The 22467-nt window shown below is 44.6% G+C and overlaps 1 protein-coding gene across 1 annotated transcript in view; it reads right to left on the bottom strand.

The window, feature by feature from the left end:
• LOC147111674 (ferroxidase HEPHL1-like) overlaps window positions 1-22467 on the bottom strand; it is a 135221-nt gene that overhangs the window by 54054 nt on the left and 58700 nt on the right. Inside the window, exons 6-10 of the mRNA XM_085998780.1 lie at window positions 21918-22086; window positions 5607-5746; window positions 5387-5518; window positions 4298-4509; window positions 2608-2758 (exon numbers count right to left, since the gene is read on the bottom strand). Coding sequence (XP_085854906.1) covers window positions 2608-2758; window positions 4298-4509; window positions 5387-5518; window positions 5607-5746; window positions 21918-22086 — 804 coding nt within the window. The remainder of the gene's footprint in view (window positions 1-2607; window positions 2759-4297; window positions 4510-5386; window positions 5519-5606; window positions 5747-21917; window positions 22087-22467) is intronic.

Below are 22467 nucleotides of genomic sequence, written 5' to 3' on the forward strand. Positions count from 1 at the left end.
CTCAGAAGTGAGAGTGCTACCAACAGAGCCATGGCTGACACATAGTCCTAAAATTAAGTTTTACTAGTTTAAACCTATCGGGAAACATTTCAGAAACAATTGGATGTTGCTATGGAGATACTTTAGGCTCTTTCTGAATAGATGGAATTTAAGTGGGCTGAATGGCCTTCCTCATCCATAACTACCTTCTGATATTGTTTAATCTTTCTCTCTATCTCTCACTATTCATTTTACAAGTTGAATCCATGTAAATAAAATGGGCGCTGATTGGATGAAAACTGGCTCCAAGGCTGCTTTTTCAGCAAATCGAGTGGCATATATCTAAAGACTGGCATGCCTGTGCCTGGGTCCGTTTCTAAAACACTTCAAAGCATGAAACAGAGGAGCACCATTGCAGAGTACATTATCTCATCTGGGGTGCTGGCAGCCTGATTGTTCTCAAACAATATAACAGGCTCCGGTTGCACTGGAAATATTAATGTGCAGTTCAGGAAACAAACAAGAAAATAGCATAAGGAAAATAGTTCAATAACTTTATTGGGGCAAAATAGGAATACACTTGCTTTTGAGAACACATTGGGTAAATTTACCAAGACTCCATTCCCAGTGTGGAATCTCACTTGACAGCAGCACGAATCAGTGTGAAGTGGGGACACCCAATTTTCTAGTCAAAAAGTTAAACTTCTCCTATCGAGTCAGACTCAGCGTAAAGAACGGAGCCTCAGAAAATCTACTCCATGGATCACAGTAGGTAAAAAGTATCGATCCATTAATTTACAATCTACAAACAGATCCAGTACCACTAGGTTCCTGATGGTGGCACTGATGCATTTGTAAAAGTTAATCAGCACTAATGCCACTGGCAGTTACTTAAAATACATTATAGTTACCAACTGGAAATCCATTCCTGTGCATCAGTAATTTATGTAGCAATTTTAAGAGATGCATTCTGTGCCCTGAGCTACTTTTGAATACTTAACAGCAGTTGGCTATGAAGTGACATTGGTGTAGGCGTGGAAACATGTCTCCATCAGGGAGAGTGCACGGTCCTGCAAAATTTTAAGGGAAATGGGAGGGGATGGAAAAGAACTTACAAAAATCATTAATTATGGACACACATGGGGTGAAATTGGTCTTCGACGGTAGCACTAAACAGGCGATAGTGAATTGGCAGCCCATGTTTACACCCCATCCAGTTTCCAATTGAAGACCAATTTCAGCCCCAAACTGCACATGGTGACAGTGATTCAGTCTAGTACAATGTCAGTTTTAGCAAGGCATTGATGGTCAAATGGGGTATTAAAGCAGGGGCTAGAAAATGAAAACTATTACTTTCCACACCCTTATTCTGCAGGCTGTTCAATGCTTTGGTCCAATACAACAATTTTGTTCTTAGAGTTAGCTGGTTACCTCACTGATATTTATAATCACATCTCTCAGAGAAGAAGTCTACGCAGCTCAATTAGAATTTATGGATGCTTTGAAAAGATACCTAATGTGATGACATAAAACCACTTATTAAGTTCAATGAACAGACACTTTCTTTATAGCAGCTACAAATTCAGTATTGACCATCACACAAGTAGCACTAGATGACAGGAAACAGTTGAGGTTTGTTGAAAGTATTGTGAAATATCTTTGAATTACCAAGGTGGTAAATGAGTGTTTAAGGCCAGACCAAAAGGGCTGATGATACCTAAAGCAGCAATTTTGAAAAATTGGTCAGATAGTTTAAACCAAGAGATTATTACATAGGTCACACGTCACTCTGTGCAGATGAACCGACAGCAATACACATGCCAGTATCCTCTCCACCACTTCTCTTCACTCCTCTACTCCAGACAGTGATTTATGGTTTTGTGGGTGATGGCAGCCCTCTAGTAGCATTTTTCAATGTGTAAGCCTATACCGGGAGTACCAGCATATCATTTTGTGGTGTGGGGTGGGGGAACAGAGATCACAGCCACACCATATGGTGGCTTCACCTGCACTATCCAGCAGGGGTCACTGGATAGCCATCACATGTCAGTTTATTCTGCCATTATACTTACCCAGGGACACTGAGGTCAGCTGAAGCATTCCAACTGCTGCTCTGGCTGAGAGCAGCTAACTCAACAAGGTCAAGGAATCAACCAAAAAGGCTCAGTAGCACACCATATGGAACATTCACCCATTGGGCTACTGGGAGGAAACCCCACCTTTTAAAAAAAGATGTTTCCTCTTGTATCACCAGCTCTTTCCACTCAGCAGAATATCTGCCAGCAGTACAGGAGGCTTATTAATTCCACTTTGTGCACATGCTTGAATGTATATAGAGAGCTTTACTACCACCATTTTCTGGCAGCATAGTTAGGGGCTCCCTGCTGCACAAATAATGCTAGCACTGCACCATCATACACCAGCATAAGAAACACTGATAATCCTCAATGAATGGGCCGAATGGCCACCTTCTGTGCCGTAAATTTCTATGATCTCTATAAACACATCTTCAAAATGGAACTACTTAAAGTTCAGATTTTCACCGATCATACATTATTGTATGTGGCATGGCAATGCCCCAATATAGTGTTAAAATACAACAATAATATTCCCATGACAGCCACGCACCATGCATTTTGTTTGATTCTTGAAATTCTTCATCCTCCAGGTCAACGTTAGAAGTATTTTGAATAAATGTCTCCAAATTCTTTGAGAGATACCAGCTAAGATTCTCATCAAAAACTGTGTACAGCAGGTAAAACTCCTGGTCAATGCCCTCCTACAAAAAAAAGGTACACATCTCATTTTTTGGAAATGTAATTTCAAGCTGAAATTTCTGGAAACCTGTAAACTACCAACATTACATATTTGGTATTGCTCCAAATGAGAAACACAAATTAATTACAGTGCAGCGTGCTACTATAAAGGTGATAAAAAACATGGGGCTAGGTGGACTGATTTGCAAGCAAAGGCAGTGCAAGTATTAAGTCTGTTCAGTTACAAAACATAGAATGGTTAAAACAAATTGCTCACCCAGAACAAAATATAATTGTATTGAGTTTGAACAATTTTATACTGTTCAATTTTTAATAACATTTTAAAAATTAAATTCTATATAGCAAATATGACAAGTCAAACAATGCAGCAAAATCTAACTTGCAAAAAATGGTCTATCCTAGCTTTAGGATTCCAAGTTGGGTAGCGAACAACATGAAAGCCAAGAAGTATCCAGTTTCTATGAATAAATGGTGCTCAGAGTAAAGAGGCCAGCAAACATTGGGGATTCATCATAGGACAAACTTAACTTAATTTGCATGAAATCTGGTGCATAATTAGACCCACGCATGCTCACAGTGCAGCCTCCAAAAAAGTCAATGCTCATAAACGCTGAATCAGGCGCAAAGCACTGCCGGCCCTTGGGCCTACCTGCCTCATTATGTGATTTGCAGGATTAACACGAAGTTCTGTTTTCTCGATAATCCATCAGGGAATCGATCTGTCAATCTGCCGGACTGCTGGGCGGGAAACCTGCTGAAAAACTTTAAAAGACGTCCTGCGGCTAATTTCTGCAGGACGTCCGGGAAACCCGTACTTCCTCGCGTCCAAAAATACTCCCCCCCTCCACGCCCACCCACCCCCCACTCTCTTCCCTGTCCCGAGTAGATATCGGGGCCGAGTCTGTAGAAGATGCTGGTACAGCCTGGTTTATTGTGTACAAATCTGAGCATTACACTGCAGTAATTTGTCAGCTGTGGCTCAGTAGTGGCACTCTTGCCTCTGTGTCAGCAGGCTGTGGGTTCAAGTCCCAATCCAGAGACTTGAGCAGAGGGTGGTGTAAGTGTAGAATAGAATGCCTAGGCAGGCAGATGGGAATGGGAAAATTGGAAGGAGTAGATGATTGAGGGTATTAGTTTTTTGGGACTAGCCAAATAGACGACATAGTCTATTCCAGTCCTATACTTTCCTAGTTCCTTTGGTGCATCTTAATTCTTCATGGTGTACCTCTTACAGTTACTGAAATTTTCTATCATACGTAGTACTGTTATATCTTGGGTCCTGTTTTCACTAATATATCTATGTAGACATTAACCCATTTAAAATATTCTGTTTAACATTTGCCTAAAAATAGCACAGAAAGAAATGTAGAACAAGCACATTAAATGTTTCTATGTAAACCTTGGTGATTGGAAAATATATAAGCTATAATGTTTACAGTGTCTTAAGAGGTGAAAGAAAAAAAGTTGTAACAATAAACATAATGAAAAGTAATAAATATGTTTATTTAAAAGGGTTAAAGTAGAATTCTGATGCATTATACCTGTGAACCATCTTGATTTAATGTATTCTGTCTGCAAACGATCAGTGGTCCAACAAGGCCAGAATTGGTGTCCTCAACTGGACTGGTGGCTGAGTAGTACATCCAAGTCAGGCAGGGTGGATCACTCATTGTAGGTCCAACATGTTCTGGCACAGTCCATTTGTACATGAAGGATGTACCAGGCTCTACTTGGGAACCATTTTTCTCAAAACCTTAAAATTCCAATTGAAAGGGTATCAAAAAGAAATATGGCCTTTCACAGAACTATTTTTAAATGTTTTGTTACAGCCTGAATCAGCGACTTTCTTATAAAGTCATTGGTAATGATCTATATGACTGCTAGTACATGCTCATAAGAGACAGACTTTAAAAAAAATGTGCTGTACACTGCTGCGATTCCTCTTCACCATTATAACCTATTCTCTGTGCTTACACAAGCGAATGAGACTTTGGCCTAGAAATTCAATGACACAGCATCCGTTTTACAGGGCTAAATAAATAAAAACTTGCACAAAGGCTCATAAAAACCTAAATGCCTTTAAAAGACCTAATACACTTACCCTTAAAGTCTGTGGGCCTCTTAAAGGCCTTCCCACCTGCAGGTTCACCTGAGGCCTCCATCCTGTCAGATTTTAATGGATGTGCTGCAAATTCAGCATCCAACACTCCCTTGGGGCAGAAAATGGCACGGCACCCTTCCCTGTCCCTTTTAACTTAGGTTAGTGAAGCTCCTGCCAGCTTTGAGTGTGAGCTTTAGATGCCTGTCCCAGGCCTGCCTGTGGGTTAAAATGGAGCCTAAAACTAGCAGGAATCTAGTGGAACTGATTTCTGTTGGATTTCCCGACCTCTATCATCCCATGAACGCCCCAAATTGGGACACTAAGATGACGTAAATCGGCGCCAGTCAATTTAAGCAGGCAAATGTGCAATCTCGATTTCAACACAGGGATGTAAGGAGAAGAAAGCGGATAGATCCCAATTATTCCAATGACTAATTCTGTAAACTTTATTCTAGTGTGCAGTATTATTAAATAAAGTGCGATTTATAAAAACAGGAACTCGCAAACAGAAAGTGATGCATTAACTTACCATCAACATAGTTTGTTCCATCGGACTCCTTGGTAAAATACACTCCATGAGGCTGAATACTGTAGGCGCGGTTTGCATTATTCATAAATGTAACAAAAATGGTGTCTCCAACTTCAGCTTTGATGACTGGGCCTTATAAAATCATTAATACAAAGAGTGTCATTTTGTTTGTTTTCAAATAACGTAAACAAAGCTTTCAAAAGCAAATCATATATAATACCAAGTATTCCTAGATGTTCCTCCACTTGTAACCGATTTTTTCTAGTGCTAAAGGTTTCATCAATATATTCAACGTATCGAACCTTCCAGTATTCTCCTCCTATTCTATCAGTACTTTTCTTAAAGAAAATCTCGGAATCACTGTAAGGAATTGAAAGTACACATTACATTAAGTGGCAAGAGTCTGGAGAGTACATTTTACTTCTTACAAGAATATAAACAGTATTTTTGTAATGATGTAAGTTCTTGTCGAGATGTACAAATAGGCCTTTCACCTGACCTTGGCCTCAATATTAAACTTCCTGGGAGAGAATCGGGAGGCGGGGTGGTAAATAGTTAAATACAGGGAATGTATCCCCAACACGACGCGTCCACGCCCACCGCCTGTCTTACAGCAGCAGATATTGTGGCGTCCGACTGTCCCGCCATGGAGAGGCGGGGCCCCTCATTCACACATTTAAATTGGGCTGCCACAGTGCTGCTGCATGGGTTTCCCAGGGTTTGGGAAATATTTAAATGTAATATTTAAATGAGGCTGTGTGCCTCAGATTTTAGCAACCATGTAGATTTAATGGCTGCGGGCCTGGCTTCCCAGGGCTCGGAAAACCCAGCAGCTGATGGGCGGCGAGAACCACTGGCTGCAGCAGGTAAGTGCTTTTCCAGCACTGCTTGTGGGCCAAGAGGAGCAGGAGTGCTTCCCCCCAGGCCCACCAAGTGAACTTGCCTCCCACCCGGCAATCCAATGTCTCACCCCCACCCCCCGTGACCGGCAGACCCTCCTCGCCATCTCCCCCTGCCACCCCCTGCAGCGATCTGTCCAAACATCTCCCCTCACCCCCCCAAAATTTCTCCCTCCCTCCTCTCCAGTCGTCGGCTGTGGCCTTGAGCATCAGGCTTTCCCATCTGGCAGCCAGCCAGCCTTTCCATCTGGCTTGCTGCCATGTGGGAAACTAAGTAAAAGTATTTGGTATGACCTCCCGTTTCTCCGTATTTCCGGGTTTCCCCACCGCTGACACTCTCCCGCACTCCTTCCCCGCCTCCCCGTAAATAGCGAGGTCAGTAACATATTGAAGAGGATAAATCTGAGACTAGGGCTGTAAGTTATGAAGAGATTCACACAACTGAATATACTTTCACAAGGGAAAAGATTGAGCGAGGACTTGATCCAAAATGCTGATATATATATAAATGCTGTAGCTGCAGGCAAGTTATTCAATTTGGGATTGTGGACTAGAACTAGAATTGTTGGTTAAATTGGTCCACAGCCATTTTCTGGCACGAACCGGGTGGCAGGCACGCTGCACATGCCAGAAGAGGGCGGTCCTAAGACCACCCAATATTGGGCCATGGGCCTCATCTTAATAATCTGGGCATGCGGCCCTCCAGAGGCAGATCTGGTGCCATCCAATTTTGGCCTGTCTGCCTTGCCGATAGCAACCCTAATGTGTGGTGTATGTGCCTTTAAGAGCCCCCTGTGTACTGTAATGCCGGTAATGGCCACTCGGGCTATATAAGCCTGTATAATGTCTTGTATCTGTTAGTTCACCTCCAGACTTTGTTCAGTAAACACCTGTGAAACCAACTCCTGCCTTCCGTGTCTCTATTAACACACGGATACAACAGTGGCGACGAATTGGAAACGGACTTACCTGCAATTCGGCAGCACCTCAAGGAGATCGATTCCTCAGATGAAAGTCGAAGAAAAGCAAGAAAGAAAAAAAAAAAACTGTGGTTTCACCAGCCAGCCGAGCTGGTGGCAGGTACTGCAATAATCCTTCCTGGGCGGCGGGCTGGGGCTCCATCGGCTGGCTCTGCAGCGGGGCCGAGCAGCGAAGGCAGAGGCAAACAGAGACAGAGGGGGGGAGCACTCAGGAGACGGCCGGCGCTGCAAAGCAGGTCGGCGCTCGGACCAAGCAGAGGGAGGGAAAAGTCCCAGAGAGTCCGGCGGGAACGAGTCTCCACCTGTAAATAAAAACCGCGGAAAACAGCGTTGTCAGCAGCAGCAGCGGCGGGAAAGCGCGGGAAGCGCCATTTTTTTCTGCAGGGAAGAAAGGAAAGCGCGGGAGGCGCCATTTCTTTTCAGGATGCCTAAGGCTGGCAATATTAATGCTTTCGATAACGATATAGAGGATTGGACCACATATGTGGAAAGAGTGGAGGTATACTGCACAGCAAATGGAATAGAAAATGATAAAAAGGCATCAGTACTTCTAAATCTAATGGGCGCAAGGACATACGGGCTGTTACGAAACTTAATCACTCCAGCCAAACCAAAGGACAAGAATTTTAAGGAGATTGTTGATACCCTACAGGAGCACTTAAACCCAACACTGCTGCTGATAGCGGAACGATTCAAATTCTTCAAGAGGAATCAGCACAAGAATGAAAGTAACGCTGATTACCTCACCGAATTAAGGAAGCTATCAAAGCACTGCCAATTCGGGGCAGGACTGGCAGATTCTCTTCGAGACAAATTCGTCTGCGGTCTCCTAAGTGAAGAAACACAGAAAAGGCTACTTTCTGAGCAAGATTTGACACTGGACAAGGCTTTCAGTGTGGCTGTATCCTACGAAGCAGCCGCAAGAGGAGCTGCAGAGATACAGCAAAAGACACAGGACTTCGGCACCCATGAAATGACACAGGGTTTCGAGAGATGTTATCGCTGCGGCAGATCCACCCATGACCAGAGGGACTGCTGGTTCAAGGACAAAGCATGCAGGCAATGTGGAAAGATTGGACACATTGCATGTGTATGCCGATCTGGACACAAAAAATCCACGGACAGGAAAAAAATCAATAAGGAAAAGTACAGAAAGGTACAAATGATGACGGACAGTAGCTCCGAAGACCAGAAGAGCGATAGCGACTCCGGAAACAAGAGACTAAGCTGTCTCAAATTACATAATGTAATTGCCAAAGAAGATTACCAGACCATTTGGGTTACCCTCACGATAGCGGGGTCCCCAGTTAAAATGGAGCTAGATACAGGGTCAGCTCTGACCGTCATAAGTCGACGGGATTACGAGCGGCTATTTCCGCATATACCTTTGAAAGACACATCCATTATCTTGAAAACATATACGGGGCAGAAAGTATACCCCAAAGGGAAAATAAGGGTGCCTGTTGTATACAACGGCAAGGAAATACAGAAGTTGTATTTATACGTTCTGCAAAATGGTGGTCCACCGCTGTTGGGACGTGAATGGATCAGGAAGATACGTTTAGACTGGCACTCCATTCAGGCACTGACGGTGACCAGTAAGAAAAAAAATGACGATGACGTCATACCTGAACGATTAAAAGACATCTTGGCCAACGCCAAGGAAGTGTTTCAATAGAAACTAGGAACCTTGAAAGGCATCACCGCCTCAATAAAAGTGGAAGATGCGGCAATTCCCAAGTTTTTTAAGGCAAGGCCGGTGCCATACGCAATTCGTCCAGCAGCCGAGGCAGAGCTGGAGAATTTGGAAAAGGCAGGCGTATTATCCAAGATAGATTGGAGCGAGTGGGCAACACCCATCATCCCGGTCATGAAGAAAACGTTGAATAATGATAAATCTGAAGAACAGAGAAAAATTCGCATCTGTGGGGACTTCAAGGTGACTGTAAACCCGGTCCTTTACACGGTACAGTATCCTCTTCCGAGGATAGAAGATATTTTTGCCTCACTATCCGGAGGGAAACGTTTCACCAAAATTGACTTGGCACAGGCATATCTACAGATGGAGGTTGAAGAGGCCTCTAAAAAGTATCTCACGATAAATACACACAAAGGCCTGTACCAGTACAATCGACTGGTTTTCGGAGTAGCATCAGCTCCAGCTATCTGGCAAAGAGCTATGGAGCAAGTCCTCCAAGGGATTCCGGACTTGTCAACTCTTCTGCACCCTCTTAACGAACTGCTACAAACGGGAGTAATTTGGAAATGGAGCGAAGACTGTAAACGTGCCTTCTATAAATGCAAAGGCTTGATCACGTCCAAGGAAGTTTTGGCTCATTACAACCCATCACTGCCAATCAGACTGGCGTGCGATGCATCCCCTTACGACGTAGGAGCGGTATTATCGCATAGATTCCCTGATGGCTCGGAGCGGCCGATAGCTTTTGCGTCACGCTCATTGAACTCAGCTGAGCGTAACTATGCCCAGATCGACAGGGAAGCACTCAGCCTGGTATGGGGAGTGAAGAAATTCAACCATTACCTACACGGACAAAAATTTACCTTGTTGACTGACCATCAACCCCTCGTCTCCATATTCAACCCTAAAAAGGGTGTTCCCATTATGACAGCGCAAAGGCTACAGAGGTGGTCCCTTTTTCTAGGGGCACACCAATATGACATAGAATACAAAGCATGGGAATGCTGACGGTTTATCGCGCCTACCGTTGCCAATGGTAGAAGAGGCACCTACAGTAGACCCAGTGGAGATGTTCCACTCAACCATAGTGGAATGTCTACCAGTAACAAATTCTGCCATTGAAAAGGAAACGAGAAATGGCCCGACTCTCTCACGAGTCTACGATTTAACGGTGAAGGGATGGCCAGCACATGGCGAACACTGTTGCCAGCATTCTCGCAAAGAAGAGAACAGCTGTCAGTGTGCCGAGGAACCTTGATGTGTGGATCAAGAGTGGTGATTCCACCCAAACTCCAGGATAAAGTGCTAAAGGAGCTTCACGAGGGGCATCTGGGTGGAGTGAAAATGAAGAACCTCGCCAGAGCGTTTGTGTGGTGGCCAGGTATCGATGGAGACATCGAAGAAATGACCAAGAGCTGCCTAGGATGCCAGAAGGTCCAAAACGCCCCACCACAAGCCCCTCTACATCCATGGGAGTGGCCCTCATCTCCATGGCAAAGGGTACACATCGACTTTGCTGGTCCATTTATGGACTCAATGTTCTTAATCGCGGTTGATGCACACTTCAAGTGGCCGGAGGTAATAAAGATGTCCTCCACCACCACGGAAAAAACCATCACAGTATTAAGGACCATATTTGCCAGGAATGGGCTGCCTGAACAGATCTGTTCTGATAATGGACCGCAATTTGTGTCCGAAGAATTCAGGAAGTTCTTAAAAAAACAATGGGGTTAAGCACTACACGTCCGCCCCATACCATCCCGCCACCAATGGATTGGCTGAAAGGTTTGTCCAGACCTTCAAGAAGACCATAAAGGCCATGGGTAATGAAGACATAAAACTTCAGCATAAGGTAGATAACTTCTTGTTTGCATACAGGAATGCAACACATGTGGTTACAAACCAAACTCCCGCCATGATGTTCTTCAATAGAAGCTTAAGATGCTGGCTGGATTTGATCAAGCCAAACATCAGAAGGGACGTGGAGAACCGGCAATTTCAAGGCATGAATGAAAGGCCAACTAGAACCTTCCAGATAGGTCAACAAGTTTTGGCCCGGGACTACCGTACCGAGAAATGGCAGCCTGGAACTATTTGCACACGACTAGGACCGCTGATGTATACCGTGGACATTGGAGAAAGCATAATAAGGCGCCATGCTGACCAGATCATAGAGTCATCTGAAAAGGGACAACCTACACCACAACTCTATACGCCTAATGATGAAGTAGAGATACCCATAGTATCTACCACCGATCCGGTGATACTGGAACCAGATGAACCCGACACTGGCATTCAAGCCGAATCAGCCTTGCCAAAAGAACCTACTACACCACCAGAAACTACTACACCACCGAGGCATTATCCGGACCGAGTCAGGAAGCCTCCAGAGAGACTGACTTATAATTGATTAACTGCAGCAAATGTGTAGATTATTGTTCTTGTAACATGTTAATTAATGATTACTTAAAATATTATGTACTGGTTGTCTAAAAGGGGAGGCATTGTGGTGTATGTGCCTTTAAGAGCCCCCTGTGTACTGTAATGCCGGTAATGGCCACTCGGGCTATATAAGCCTGTATATTGTCTTGTATCTGTTAGTTCACTTCCAGACTTTGTTCAGTAAACACCTGTGAAACCAACTCCTGCCTTCCGTGTCTCTATTAACACACGGATACAACATAATGCAAGTCCCAAGGGGCGAGTAGAACAGTAGGGGCCCAAGTGCGGGCCGGCAGCAGCCCACAGCAGTGCTAAGTAACTTTTTTTTTAATTCGTTCATGGGATGTGGGCGTCGCTGGCAAGAGCAGCATTTATTGCCCATCCCTAATTACCCTTGAGAAGGTGGTGGTGAGCCACCTTCTTGAACCATTGCAGTCTGTGTGGTGAAGGTACTCCCAAAGTGCTGTTGCGGAGGGAGTTCCAGGATTTTGACCCAGCGACGATGAAGGAACGGCGATTTATTTCCAAGTCAGGATGGTGTGTGACTTGGAGGGGAACTTGCAGGTGATGGTGTTCCCATGCGCCTGCTGCCCTTGTCCTTCTAGGTGGAAGAGGTTGTGGGTTCGGGAGGTGCTGTCGAAGAAGCCTTGGCGAGTTGCTGCAGTGCATCTTGTAAATTGTACACACTGTAGCCACAGTACACCGGTGGTGGGGGAGTGAATCTTTAATGTGGTGGATGGGGAGCCAATCAAGCGGGCTGCTTTGTCCTGGATGGTTTTGAGCTTCTTGAGTGTTGTTGGAGCTGCACTCATCCAGGCAGGTAGAGAATATTCCATCACACTCCTGACTTGTGCCTTGTAGATGGTGGAAAGGCTTTGGGGAGTCAGGAGGTGAGACACTCGCCGCAGAATACCCAGCCCCTGAGGGGAGAGGAGAGGAGAGGAACTAAAGAACATTCTTGCTCTTCTGGCTCCACATTAAGGCAAGTTTTTTTTTTAACTTACCTTTTTGATGATGCTTCAGGGCAAATTAATTTTAGGAATGGTTGCTAAATTAACATAACGCCTGTTTTAGGCAGCCACCAGGGACGCCTCTCCAGCACCTAAACCAATATGGTGATAGATGTGTTTCCAAGGCTGTTCGGGCGCAGGAGATGGGCCCTCTAAACTGAACCTCTGTGCCCCTGTTTCCTGCCCGAAAAACAGGCAGAACGAGGCCCAATTTCACCCTGCGGTTTTCATACTGGGGATTGCATGGTCATTAGTGAACCTATAATTCTGATAATGACACAATGCAGTAATTGTAATCGAACCCGTCTAGTGGGAAACTGACAGGATTGGTCCAGCCATTCGTTTTACACCCGCCCGAATTTACTCTCAATTGAAGCCAGTGGACAGTAAAATCGAGCGGGTGTAGAACGGGCGGCCAATCCCATCCCATCAGTTCCCACGGGGTGGGTTAAGTTAAGATTACCCCCCCCCGCCCACATGTTTCTATTGCCAATGCTAATTGAATATGTTTGAAGCACTGGCGCAGTCTTTTGGATGTTTTAGGATAAGGGAACCATGGGAGTGTGTCAATACTTACAGAGGTCCTCCATACAGGAAGTATCGGAACTAATAAACTACAGGATATAAATATAAAATTACAAAGCATGACTTTCAATGAGGATTTGCCCTCAAAACTACCCCCTTCCCGAGTAGTAGGTAAGCATATATAAAGTCAGATGAATGACCCATGGCAGGGGTATTCTCAACCAGCGATCCACGAGGAGATTTTAGGGGGTCCACGAGTTGGTTTGTTCCATCAATATACAGGGGAGACTACTGATGTTCCTCATATCTCAGACTCGGAGCTTTATAGTCATGGCCATGTGCTTCTCTGATAGACGTATAGGCCGATTCTGGGCACTCGTATCCTTTGAGATACCGCCGGCTATTTGTGAAAAGGTCAGGGAGGAGGAAAGAGGGGAGCTGCCTTTGTCACTAAAGAATTTATGGCGATGAGGTCAGGTGGGTAAAGTCGCTCAGGGCCCTGCTTATTTCTTCATTTCTCTCATGTGCCATCCGCCACCGCCATTACTGGTGCTGTTAATTCAAGTCTCTGGCTCTCCGTGTTGGGGTTTAGTATCGAAATAAGAGAGAAGTTCTGTTTCCAAAATAGAGGATGTGGACCTGGAAATTTAGCCTAGTCTGACCAAGTGTGCATAAAACGAGCCTGTAGTGAGTATTGCGCTTGTTGCTCCTGGTTCAGTTCCTGTTAAGTAAATGGTTAATGGGGTGGAACAGACTGTTGGCAACAAATGAGCACATAATGTAAATTTAGGATAAAAATAGAAAATGTTGGCAATACTCATGCAGCAGGTCAGGCAGCATTTGTGGAGAGAGAAACAGAGTTATCATTTCAGGCCGCTGGCCTTTCGTCAGACCTGAAACATTAACTCTGTTTCTCTCTCCACAGATGTTACCTGACCTGCTGAGTATTTCCAGCGTTTTCTGTTTGTATTTCAGATTTCTAGCATCCACAGTATTTTGCTTATGTAAATTTAGGGCTTATTAAATTCTTATTTATGTAAGATGTAATAGAGCTATGAATAACTAATAACTAATTTTATACAGAAAAAAATACTTGCGTTGTGTTACAGGGGACCCACAAAATGTTTATAACACAGAAGGGGGGCCTCGGAAGCAAAAAGGTTGAGAACCCCTGACCTACGGAACAGAAAAAGTCCAGCGCTGATGGGATAATAGAAATATCATACTAAGGAAGGCAAACCACCAAGGATAAATTGTTTAGTACGCAAAGTTATACAGATATTCTAGGGTTTTGATCAATTTGTGGGGGAGAAGAAAGAGAATTTGCAGAACCTTTTATCGGGAGATTAAATGGGTGGCATAGAGTGATACAGTGAATTGTATATTCCAATACCCAACAACACTCTTTGTTAAACAATTCATTTTTAAATAGAAGGTACATTATATTTTAAGATAATTTTTTCAACAAAATAAGAAGCATTTTTATCTTTACTCGTGATTCTTTGAGTGTACTATCTACCCTAGCTTGACAACACCAGAAAAAAAATGAGTAAAATAATTCTTCTTGTTTCAGTTTTTAAGCACAAGTGATTGAATAAAGGAATGCCATTTATTCTTACAACATTTGCATAAAGTTGTAGCAAAGCTGTGGTGTATGTGCCTTTAAGAGCAATTATGGTGTATGTGCCTTTAAGAGCCCCAGGTGTGCGTAATGCCGGTAATTGCCACTTGGGCTATATAAGCCTGTGTATTGTGTATATCCTTTAGAAACCCCCCCCCAGACTTGCTTAGTAAATACCTATGAACCAACTCCTGTCTTCAGTGTCTTTATCTACACACGGACACTACAGTGGCGACGAAGTGGAAACGGACTTACCTGCAATTCGGCAGCACCTCAAGGACATCGATTCCTCCAGCGTCCAGAAGACTCAAGGAAGTAAGAGAAACTGTGGTTTCACCAGCTGGCCAAGCTGGTGACAGGTACTGCGCTAATCCTTCCTGGGCGTCAGGCTGGAGCTCCAGCGGCGGGCTCTACAGCTGAGACAGGCAGCGAAATCGGAGGCAAGCAATAACGGACTGGGAGGGTGCACTCGAGAGACGGCCGGCGCGGCAAGCAGGTTAGCGTTTAGACCTCCATCGGGAACGAGTCTCCAACAGTGAATAAACGGAAACCACAGTAAAACAGCGTTGTTATCGGTAGCAGCGGCGGGAAAGCGCGGGAAGCGCCATATCGTTGCTACAGAGAGAGAAAAAAAAAGAAAGAAAAAAAAGCGCGGGAAGCGCCATACCTTTTCTGAAATGCCTAAATCTGGTAATATTGAGGCTTTTGATGGCGAAATAGAAGATTGGACCACATACGTGGAAACAGTAGAGGTTTATTGCACTGCAAATGGAATAACAGATGAAAAAAAAGCTTCAGTACTTCTGAACTTAATGGGCGCGAAGACATACGGGCTGTTACGAAATTTAATCACTCCAGCCAAACCAAAGGACAAGACTTTTAAAGAAATTGTTGATACCCTGCAGGAGCATTTAAACCCAACACCGCTGCTGATAGCGGAACGATTCAAGTTCTTCAAGAGAAATCAACACAAGAATGAAAGTAACGCTGATTACCTAACCGAATTAAGAAAGCTATCAAAGTACTGCCAATTCGGAGCAGGACTATCGGATTATCTTCGAGACAAATTTGTTTGCGGTCTCTTAAGTGAAGGAACACAAAAAAGACTGCTTTCTGAAAAAGATTTAACATTGGACAAAGCTTTCAGTATGGCTGTATCATACGAAGCAGCAGCAAAAGGAGCTGCAGAGATACAACAAGAGACACAGGACTTCGGCACCCATAAAATGACACAGGAGTTCGGAAGATGTTATCGCTGCGGCAGATCCACCCATAACCAGAGGGACTGCTGGTTCAAGGGCAAAGCATGCAGGCAATGTGGTAAGATTGGACACATTGCACGGGTATGCCAATCTGGACAAAATAAATCCACTGACAGAAAACAAAAAATCAATAAAGAAAAGTACAGGACGGTACAAATGATGACGGACAATAGCTCCGAAGACCAGAATAGCGATAGCGACTCCGGAAACAAGAGACTAAGCTGTCTCAAATTACATAATGTACTTGCCAAAGAGGATTACCAAACCATTTGGGTTACCCTCACAATAGCAGAGTCCCCAGTTAAAATGGAGCTAGATACAGGATCAGCTCTAACCGTAATAAATCGACGAGATTACGAGAGGCTATTTTCGTATATACCTCTAAAAGACACATCCATTATCTTAAAAACATATACGGGGTAGAAAGTCTACCCCAAAGGAAAAATAAGGGTGCCTGTGGTATACAACGGCAAAGAAATACAAAAGTTGTATTTATACATTCTACAAGATGGTGGTCCACCGTTGTTGGGGCGTGAATGGATAAGGAAGATACGTTTAGACTGGCACTCCATTCAGGCACTGACGGTGACCAGTAAGGAAAAAAACAATGATGACATCATACCTGAACGATTAAAAGACATCTTGGCCAACGCCAAAGAAGTGTTTCAAGAGAAACTCGGAACCTTGAAAGGCATCACCGCTTCAATAAAAGTGGAAGATACAGCAATTCCAAAACTTTTTAAGGCAAGACCGGTGCCATACGCAATACGTCCGGCAGTCGAGGCAGAGCTGAAGAATTTGGAAAAGGCAGGCGTATTATCCAAAATAGATTGGCGCGAATGGGCAACACCCATCGTTCCAGTCATGAAAAAAACATTGAAAAATAACTCTGAGGAACAGAAAAATATTCGCATCTGTGGGGACTTTAAGGTGACTGTAAACCCGGCCCTTCACACGGTACAGTATCCTCTTCCGAGGATAGACGATATTTTCGCCTCACTATCCGGAGGGAAACGTTTCACAAAAATTGACTTGGCACAGGCATATCTACAGATGGAGGTTGAGGAGACCTCTAAAAAGTATCTCACAATAAACACACACAAAGGCCTGTACCAGTACAATCGACTGGTTTTTGGAATAGCATCAGCTCCAGCTATCTGGCAAAGAGCTATGGAGCAAGTCCTGCAAGGGATTCCGGGGACTCAATGCTACCTAGACGACATCCTTATAACAGGAGAAAACGACAACGAGCACCTTGCCAATTTGGAGCAGGTGCTCACTAGGCTGAAAGAACGAGGCCTACGAGCAAATCGCCCCAAGTGCGAATTTTTCCAAAATCAGATATCATATTGTGGCCACATAATTAATAAGGAAGGGTTGCATAAGTCACCTGAAAAAATTGAAGCAGTTATAAAAGCCCCAGCACCTGAAAATGTTTCACAATTAAGGTCATTCCTGGGATTAATAAATTACTATCATAAATTTTTACCGAACTTATCAACTATTCTACACCCTCTTAATGATCTTCTACAGACAGGAGTGATTTGGAAATGGAACGAAGACTGTAAACGTGCCTTCCATAAATGAAAAGACTTAATCACATCCGAGAAAATTTTGGCTCATTACAACCCATCACTACCAATCAGACTGGCGTGCGATGCATCCCCTTACGGCATAGGAGCGGTATTGTCCCATAGATTCCCTGATGGCTCGGAACGGCCGATAGCTTTTGCGTCACGCTCATTGAACTCAGCTGAGCGTAACTATGCCCAGATAGACAGGGAAGCACTCAGCCTGGTATGGGGAGTGAAGAAATTCAACCATTACCTACACGGACAAAAATTTACCTTGCTGACTGACCATCAACCCCTCATCTCCATATTCAACCCTAAAAACGGTGTCCCCATTATGACGGCACAAAGACTACAGAGGTGGTCCCTTTTTCTAGGGGCACACCAATACAACATTGAATACAAAGGGTCAAAACAGCATGGGAATGCTGACGGTTTATCACGCCTACCATTGCCAACGATAGAAGAGGCACCTACAGTAGACCCAGTAGAGATATTCCACTCTACCATAGTGGAATGTCTACCGGTGACAAATTCTGCCATTGAAAGGGAGACAAGAAATGACCCTACTCTCTCACGGGTCTACGATTTAACAGTGAAGGGATGGCCAGCACATGGCGAACCACTGTTGCCAGCATTCTCGCAAAGAAGAGAACAGCTGTCAGTGTGCCGAGGAACCTTGATGTGTGGATCCAGAGTGGTGATTCCACCCAAACTCCAGGATAAAGTGCTAAAGGAGCTTCACGAGGGGCATCTGGGTGGAGTGAAAATGAAGAACCTAGCTAGGGCGTTTGTATGGTGGCCAGGTATCGATGGAGACATCGAAGACATGACCAAGAGCTGCCTAGGATGCCAGAAGGTCCAAAATGCTCCGCCACAGGCCCCTCTACATCCATGGGAGTGGCCCTCATCTCCCTGGCAAAGGGTGCACATCGACTTTGCTGGTCCATTTATGGACTCAATGTTCTTAATCGCGGTTGATGCACACTCCAAGTGGCCGGAGGTAATAAAGATGTCCTCCACCACCACGGAAAAAACCATCACAGTATTAAGGACCATATTTGCCAGGAATGGGCTGCCGGAGCAGATATGTTCTGATAATGGACCGCAATTTGTGTCCGAAGAATTCAGAAAGTTCTTAAAGAACAATGGGGTAAAGCACTACACGTCCGCCCCATACCATCCCGCCACCAATGGATTGGCTGAAAGGTTTGTCCAGACCTTCAAGAAGGCCATCAAGGCCATGGGTAATGAAGACATAAAACTTCAGCACAAGGTGGATAACTTCTTATTTGCATATAGGAATGCAACGCATATGGTTACTAACCAAACTCCCGCCATGATGTTCTACACTAGAAACCTAAGATGCCGGCTGGATTTGGTCAAGCCCAACATCCGAAGGGACGTGGAGAACCGGCAGTTTCAGGGCATGAACGAAAGGCCAACTAGGGCCTTCCAGATAGGCCAACCGGTTTTGGCCCGGGACTACCGTACCGAGAAATGGCAGCCTGGAACTATCTGCACACGATTAGGACCACTGATGTATACCGTGGACATCGGAGACAGCATAATAAGGCGCCATGCTGACCAAATCATCAAGTCATCCGAAAAGGGACAACCTACACCACCACTCTATACATCTAACGATGAAGTAGAGATACCCATATCTACCTCCGATCCGGTGATACTGGAGCCCGATGAACCCGACACTGGCCTTCAAGCCAAATCAGCCTTGCCAGAAGAACCTACTACACCACCAGAAACTACTACACCCCCGAGGCGTTATCCGGACCGAGTCAGGAAGCCTCCTGAGAGACTAACTTATAATTAATTAATACAGCAATGTATATTATTTTGCATATAACATGTAATTAATAATTACTTAAAATATGATGTACTAGTTAGCTAGAAGGGGAGGAATTATGGTGTATGTGCCTTTAAGAGCCCCAGGTGTGCGTAATGCCGGTAATTGCCACTTGGGCTATATAAGCCTGTGTATTGTGTATATCCTTTAGAACCCCCCCCCCCACCCCAGACTTGCTTAGTAAATACCTATGAACCAACTCCTGTCTTCAGTTTCTTTATCTACACACAGACACTACAAAAGCCTTCAACTGAAAGGAAATAAATTCATACTGCCGAAATTTCCTGTGTGAAGGATCTCTGTAAATATTGACACACTCCCATATAGTGAGCCTGGATAGCTCAGTCAGTAGAGCATCAGATATTTAATATAAGGGTCAACTGCGTGCTCCAGACATTCCTTTACATTGCAGATGCCCTAACTATAATCTTCCAAAGTTCTCTCAATTCGGGCACCGTTCCTTTAGATTGGAAAATTGTGCATGTCACTCCAGTACTTAAGAAAGATGAGAGAGGAAAAGCAGGGAATTATAGACTAGTAAGTCTAGCATCTGTGGTCAGGAAATTACTAGAGTCTATAATTAAGGATGGAATGACTGAACACCTTGAAAATTTTCAGCTGATCAGAGAGAGACAGCATTGATTTGTAAAGGGCAGGTCATGCCTGACGAACCTGATTGAATTTTTTGAAGAGGTAACTAAAGACAGGGGAATGTCTCTGGATGGTATTTATATGAACTTCCAGAAGGCATTTGATAAAATCTCCCATAAGAGACTGTTAGCTAAAGTTGAAGTTCATGGAGTTGAAGGCAAATTATTGACCTGGTTAAGAAATTAGCTGAGCGGCAGGAGACAGGGAGTAGGGATAATGGGCAGGTACACTAATTGGCACGACGTGCCTAGTGGTGTCCCGCAAGGATCGGTATTGGGGCCTCAACATTCACCGTATTTATTAAAAACTTAGATGATGGGATAGAGAGCCACATATCCAAGTTTGCCGATGATACAAAGATAGGTGGCACTGTAAGCAGTGTATATGGAAGCATAAATTTACAAAGCGATATTGATAGATAGCTGAATGGGCAAAGCTGTGGCAAATGGATTTCAATGTAGACAAATGTGATATCATCCACTTTGGACCTAAAAAGGATAGAACAGAGTACTTTCTAAATGGTAAAAAGCTGTAAATAGTGGAGGTCCAAAGAGATTTGGGGGTCCTTGTACATAGATCATTAAAATGTCATGGACAGGTACAGAAAATAATCAAAAAGGCTAACGGAATGTTGGCCCTTATATCTAGAGGACTAGAATACAAGGGGGTAGAAGTTATGCTACAGCTATACAAAACCCTGGTTAGACCAAACCAGAGCAGTTCTGGGCACCACACCTTAGGAAGGATATACTAGCTTTGGAGGAAGTGCAGCGTTGATTTACCAGAATGATACTGGGACTCGAAGGGTTAAATTACGAGGAAAGATTACACAAACTAGGATTGTATTCCCTAGAATTTAGAAGGTTAGGGGTGATTTGATTGAAGTTTTCAAGATATTCAGGGGGACAGATAGGGTAGATAGAGAAAAACTATTTCCGCTGGTTGTGGAGTCTACTGCATGCAAAGGGTGGTAGAAGTTTGGAACTCTCTTCCACAAATGCCAATTGGTGCTAGATCAATTGTTAATTTTAAATCTGAAATTGATAGGTTTTTGTTAACCAAAGGTATTAAGGGATATGGGGCAAAGGCGGGTATTTGGAGTTAGATCACAGATCAGCCATGATCTCACTGAATGGCGGAACAGGCTCAAGGGGCTAAATGGCCTACTCCTGTTCCTATGTTCCTATGCAAAAGTTATTGACGGTTACCTGTATTAGTAGCAAAGATGTATTTTTGTTTATAAATTAGTTAAGTATATGGGGGGCTAAATTCGGTTGATTTGCGCCTCCTGTTAGCGTCCTAAGAGGGCGCTAACGGGGCGCAAATCAACTAGCGCCTGGGCGCGGCACCGCTAACGCCTCCCGCGAAATTCAGCGTGAGGTTAGTGGTGGCGCTAACCGTTAGTGCCGCGCGGCACTGCGCTGCCCGCCCAGCTCGCGCCCCGGCTGTATTATTGGGTGGTGCCCCCCACCCGACTTACCGCCAGACACTATGTCCACCGGGGTCAAGCCTACCTGCGGCCGGGGCGGCGCTAGTTAAAGGGGAGGTGGCGGGCGGCCATTTTTATTGCTGGCTGCCTGCCAGCACCTGCCCCCGCTGCTGTCCCCGGCCCTCGTGAAGTCCCCCGCGGGGTGCCGGCTGCTCTCCGTAAGCTCAGCACGCCTCTTGAGTGCCAGGCTCGTTTGCCGGCACTCCCGATCCCTGGTGGCCCAGGTGGGCGCCGGGACATGTTGCGCCAGGTCCCTCCCCTTTAATAAGGGGTGGCAGGCCTGCAGTACCGCGACGCGATGTGCCGCAGCGCATGGCACTCCGGCATGTAGCGTCGCAATATTGGCTCACAGTGCCCCAAGAAGGACACGGGGCGCTTCCAGTAGCGCCCCTCTTCCCTCTCGGGGTGCTAACTTTTTCGGGGCGCTAACCATGATGTGGTGTATCCTAAAGAATCAGAAGTGCACACAGATTTTTAACCAGTATTAGAGATCACAGATTGGTTAATTAAAAAATTACCTTCCTTCCGCATCTAGTGGCTGACCATTAAATAAGTTGTTGTTTGTGGGACCATATTTCCACCGCTCCATTTCAGCTGCAATAAAGTACTTTCTCTCTCTACCAGTAAGTGTAGTTTCTGAATAATTGTGCCCACAATCCTGCACAACAAACAATGCCTGCATACCAGCTGGAAAATAAATAAAATAAGACTAGGGAATACAAATATTACATTTTAAAAGCCACAATAATTCAATAAAAGAAATAAAATAGGCAAAATTTTTCTCCAGTTTTGTTTCCTTCTCTCCTAAGAAAGCTGCCTCTTGCTGGTATATGGTGCCATGATTGTCACAACACCTCTGTACCCAAATTGTCATTTTTCAGCAAGTGGCAGCTAGCTATTCAACCAGGCAAGGTATCACAGTGATGCCTTCAACCGCAGTCTACACTAAGTGATTCCTCATAGGAATCATTGCAAGGTGGTTTCTTTAAGAACCTTGGCAAGAGTGAATGAGCGGCAGCCGCCCCGCCTCAAGCCGAACCGCCCTTGCAAGGCACAGTGGAGTCTTCC

This window comes from Somniosus microcephalus, chromosome 10, assembly GCF_052327205.1.
Source record: "Somniosus microcephalus isolate GS21.2 chromosome 10, FLI_Smic_1.0, whole genome shotgun sequence".
NCBI classification, from domain to species: Eukaryota; Metazoa; Chordata; class Chondrichthyes; order Squaliformes; family Somniosidae; genus Somniosus; species Somniosus microcephalus.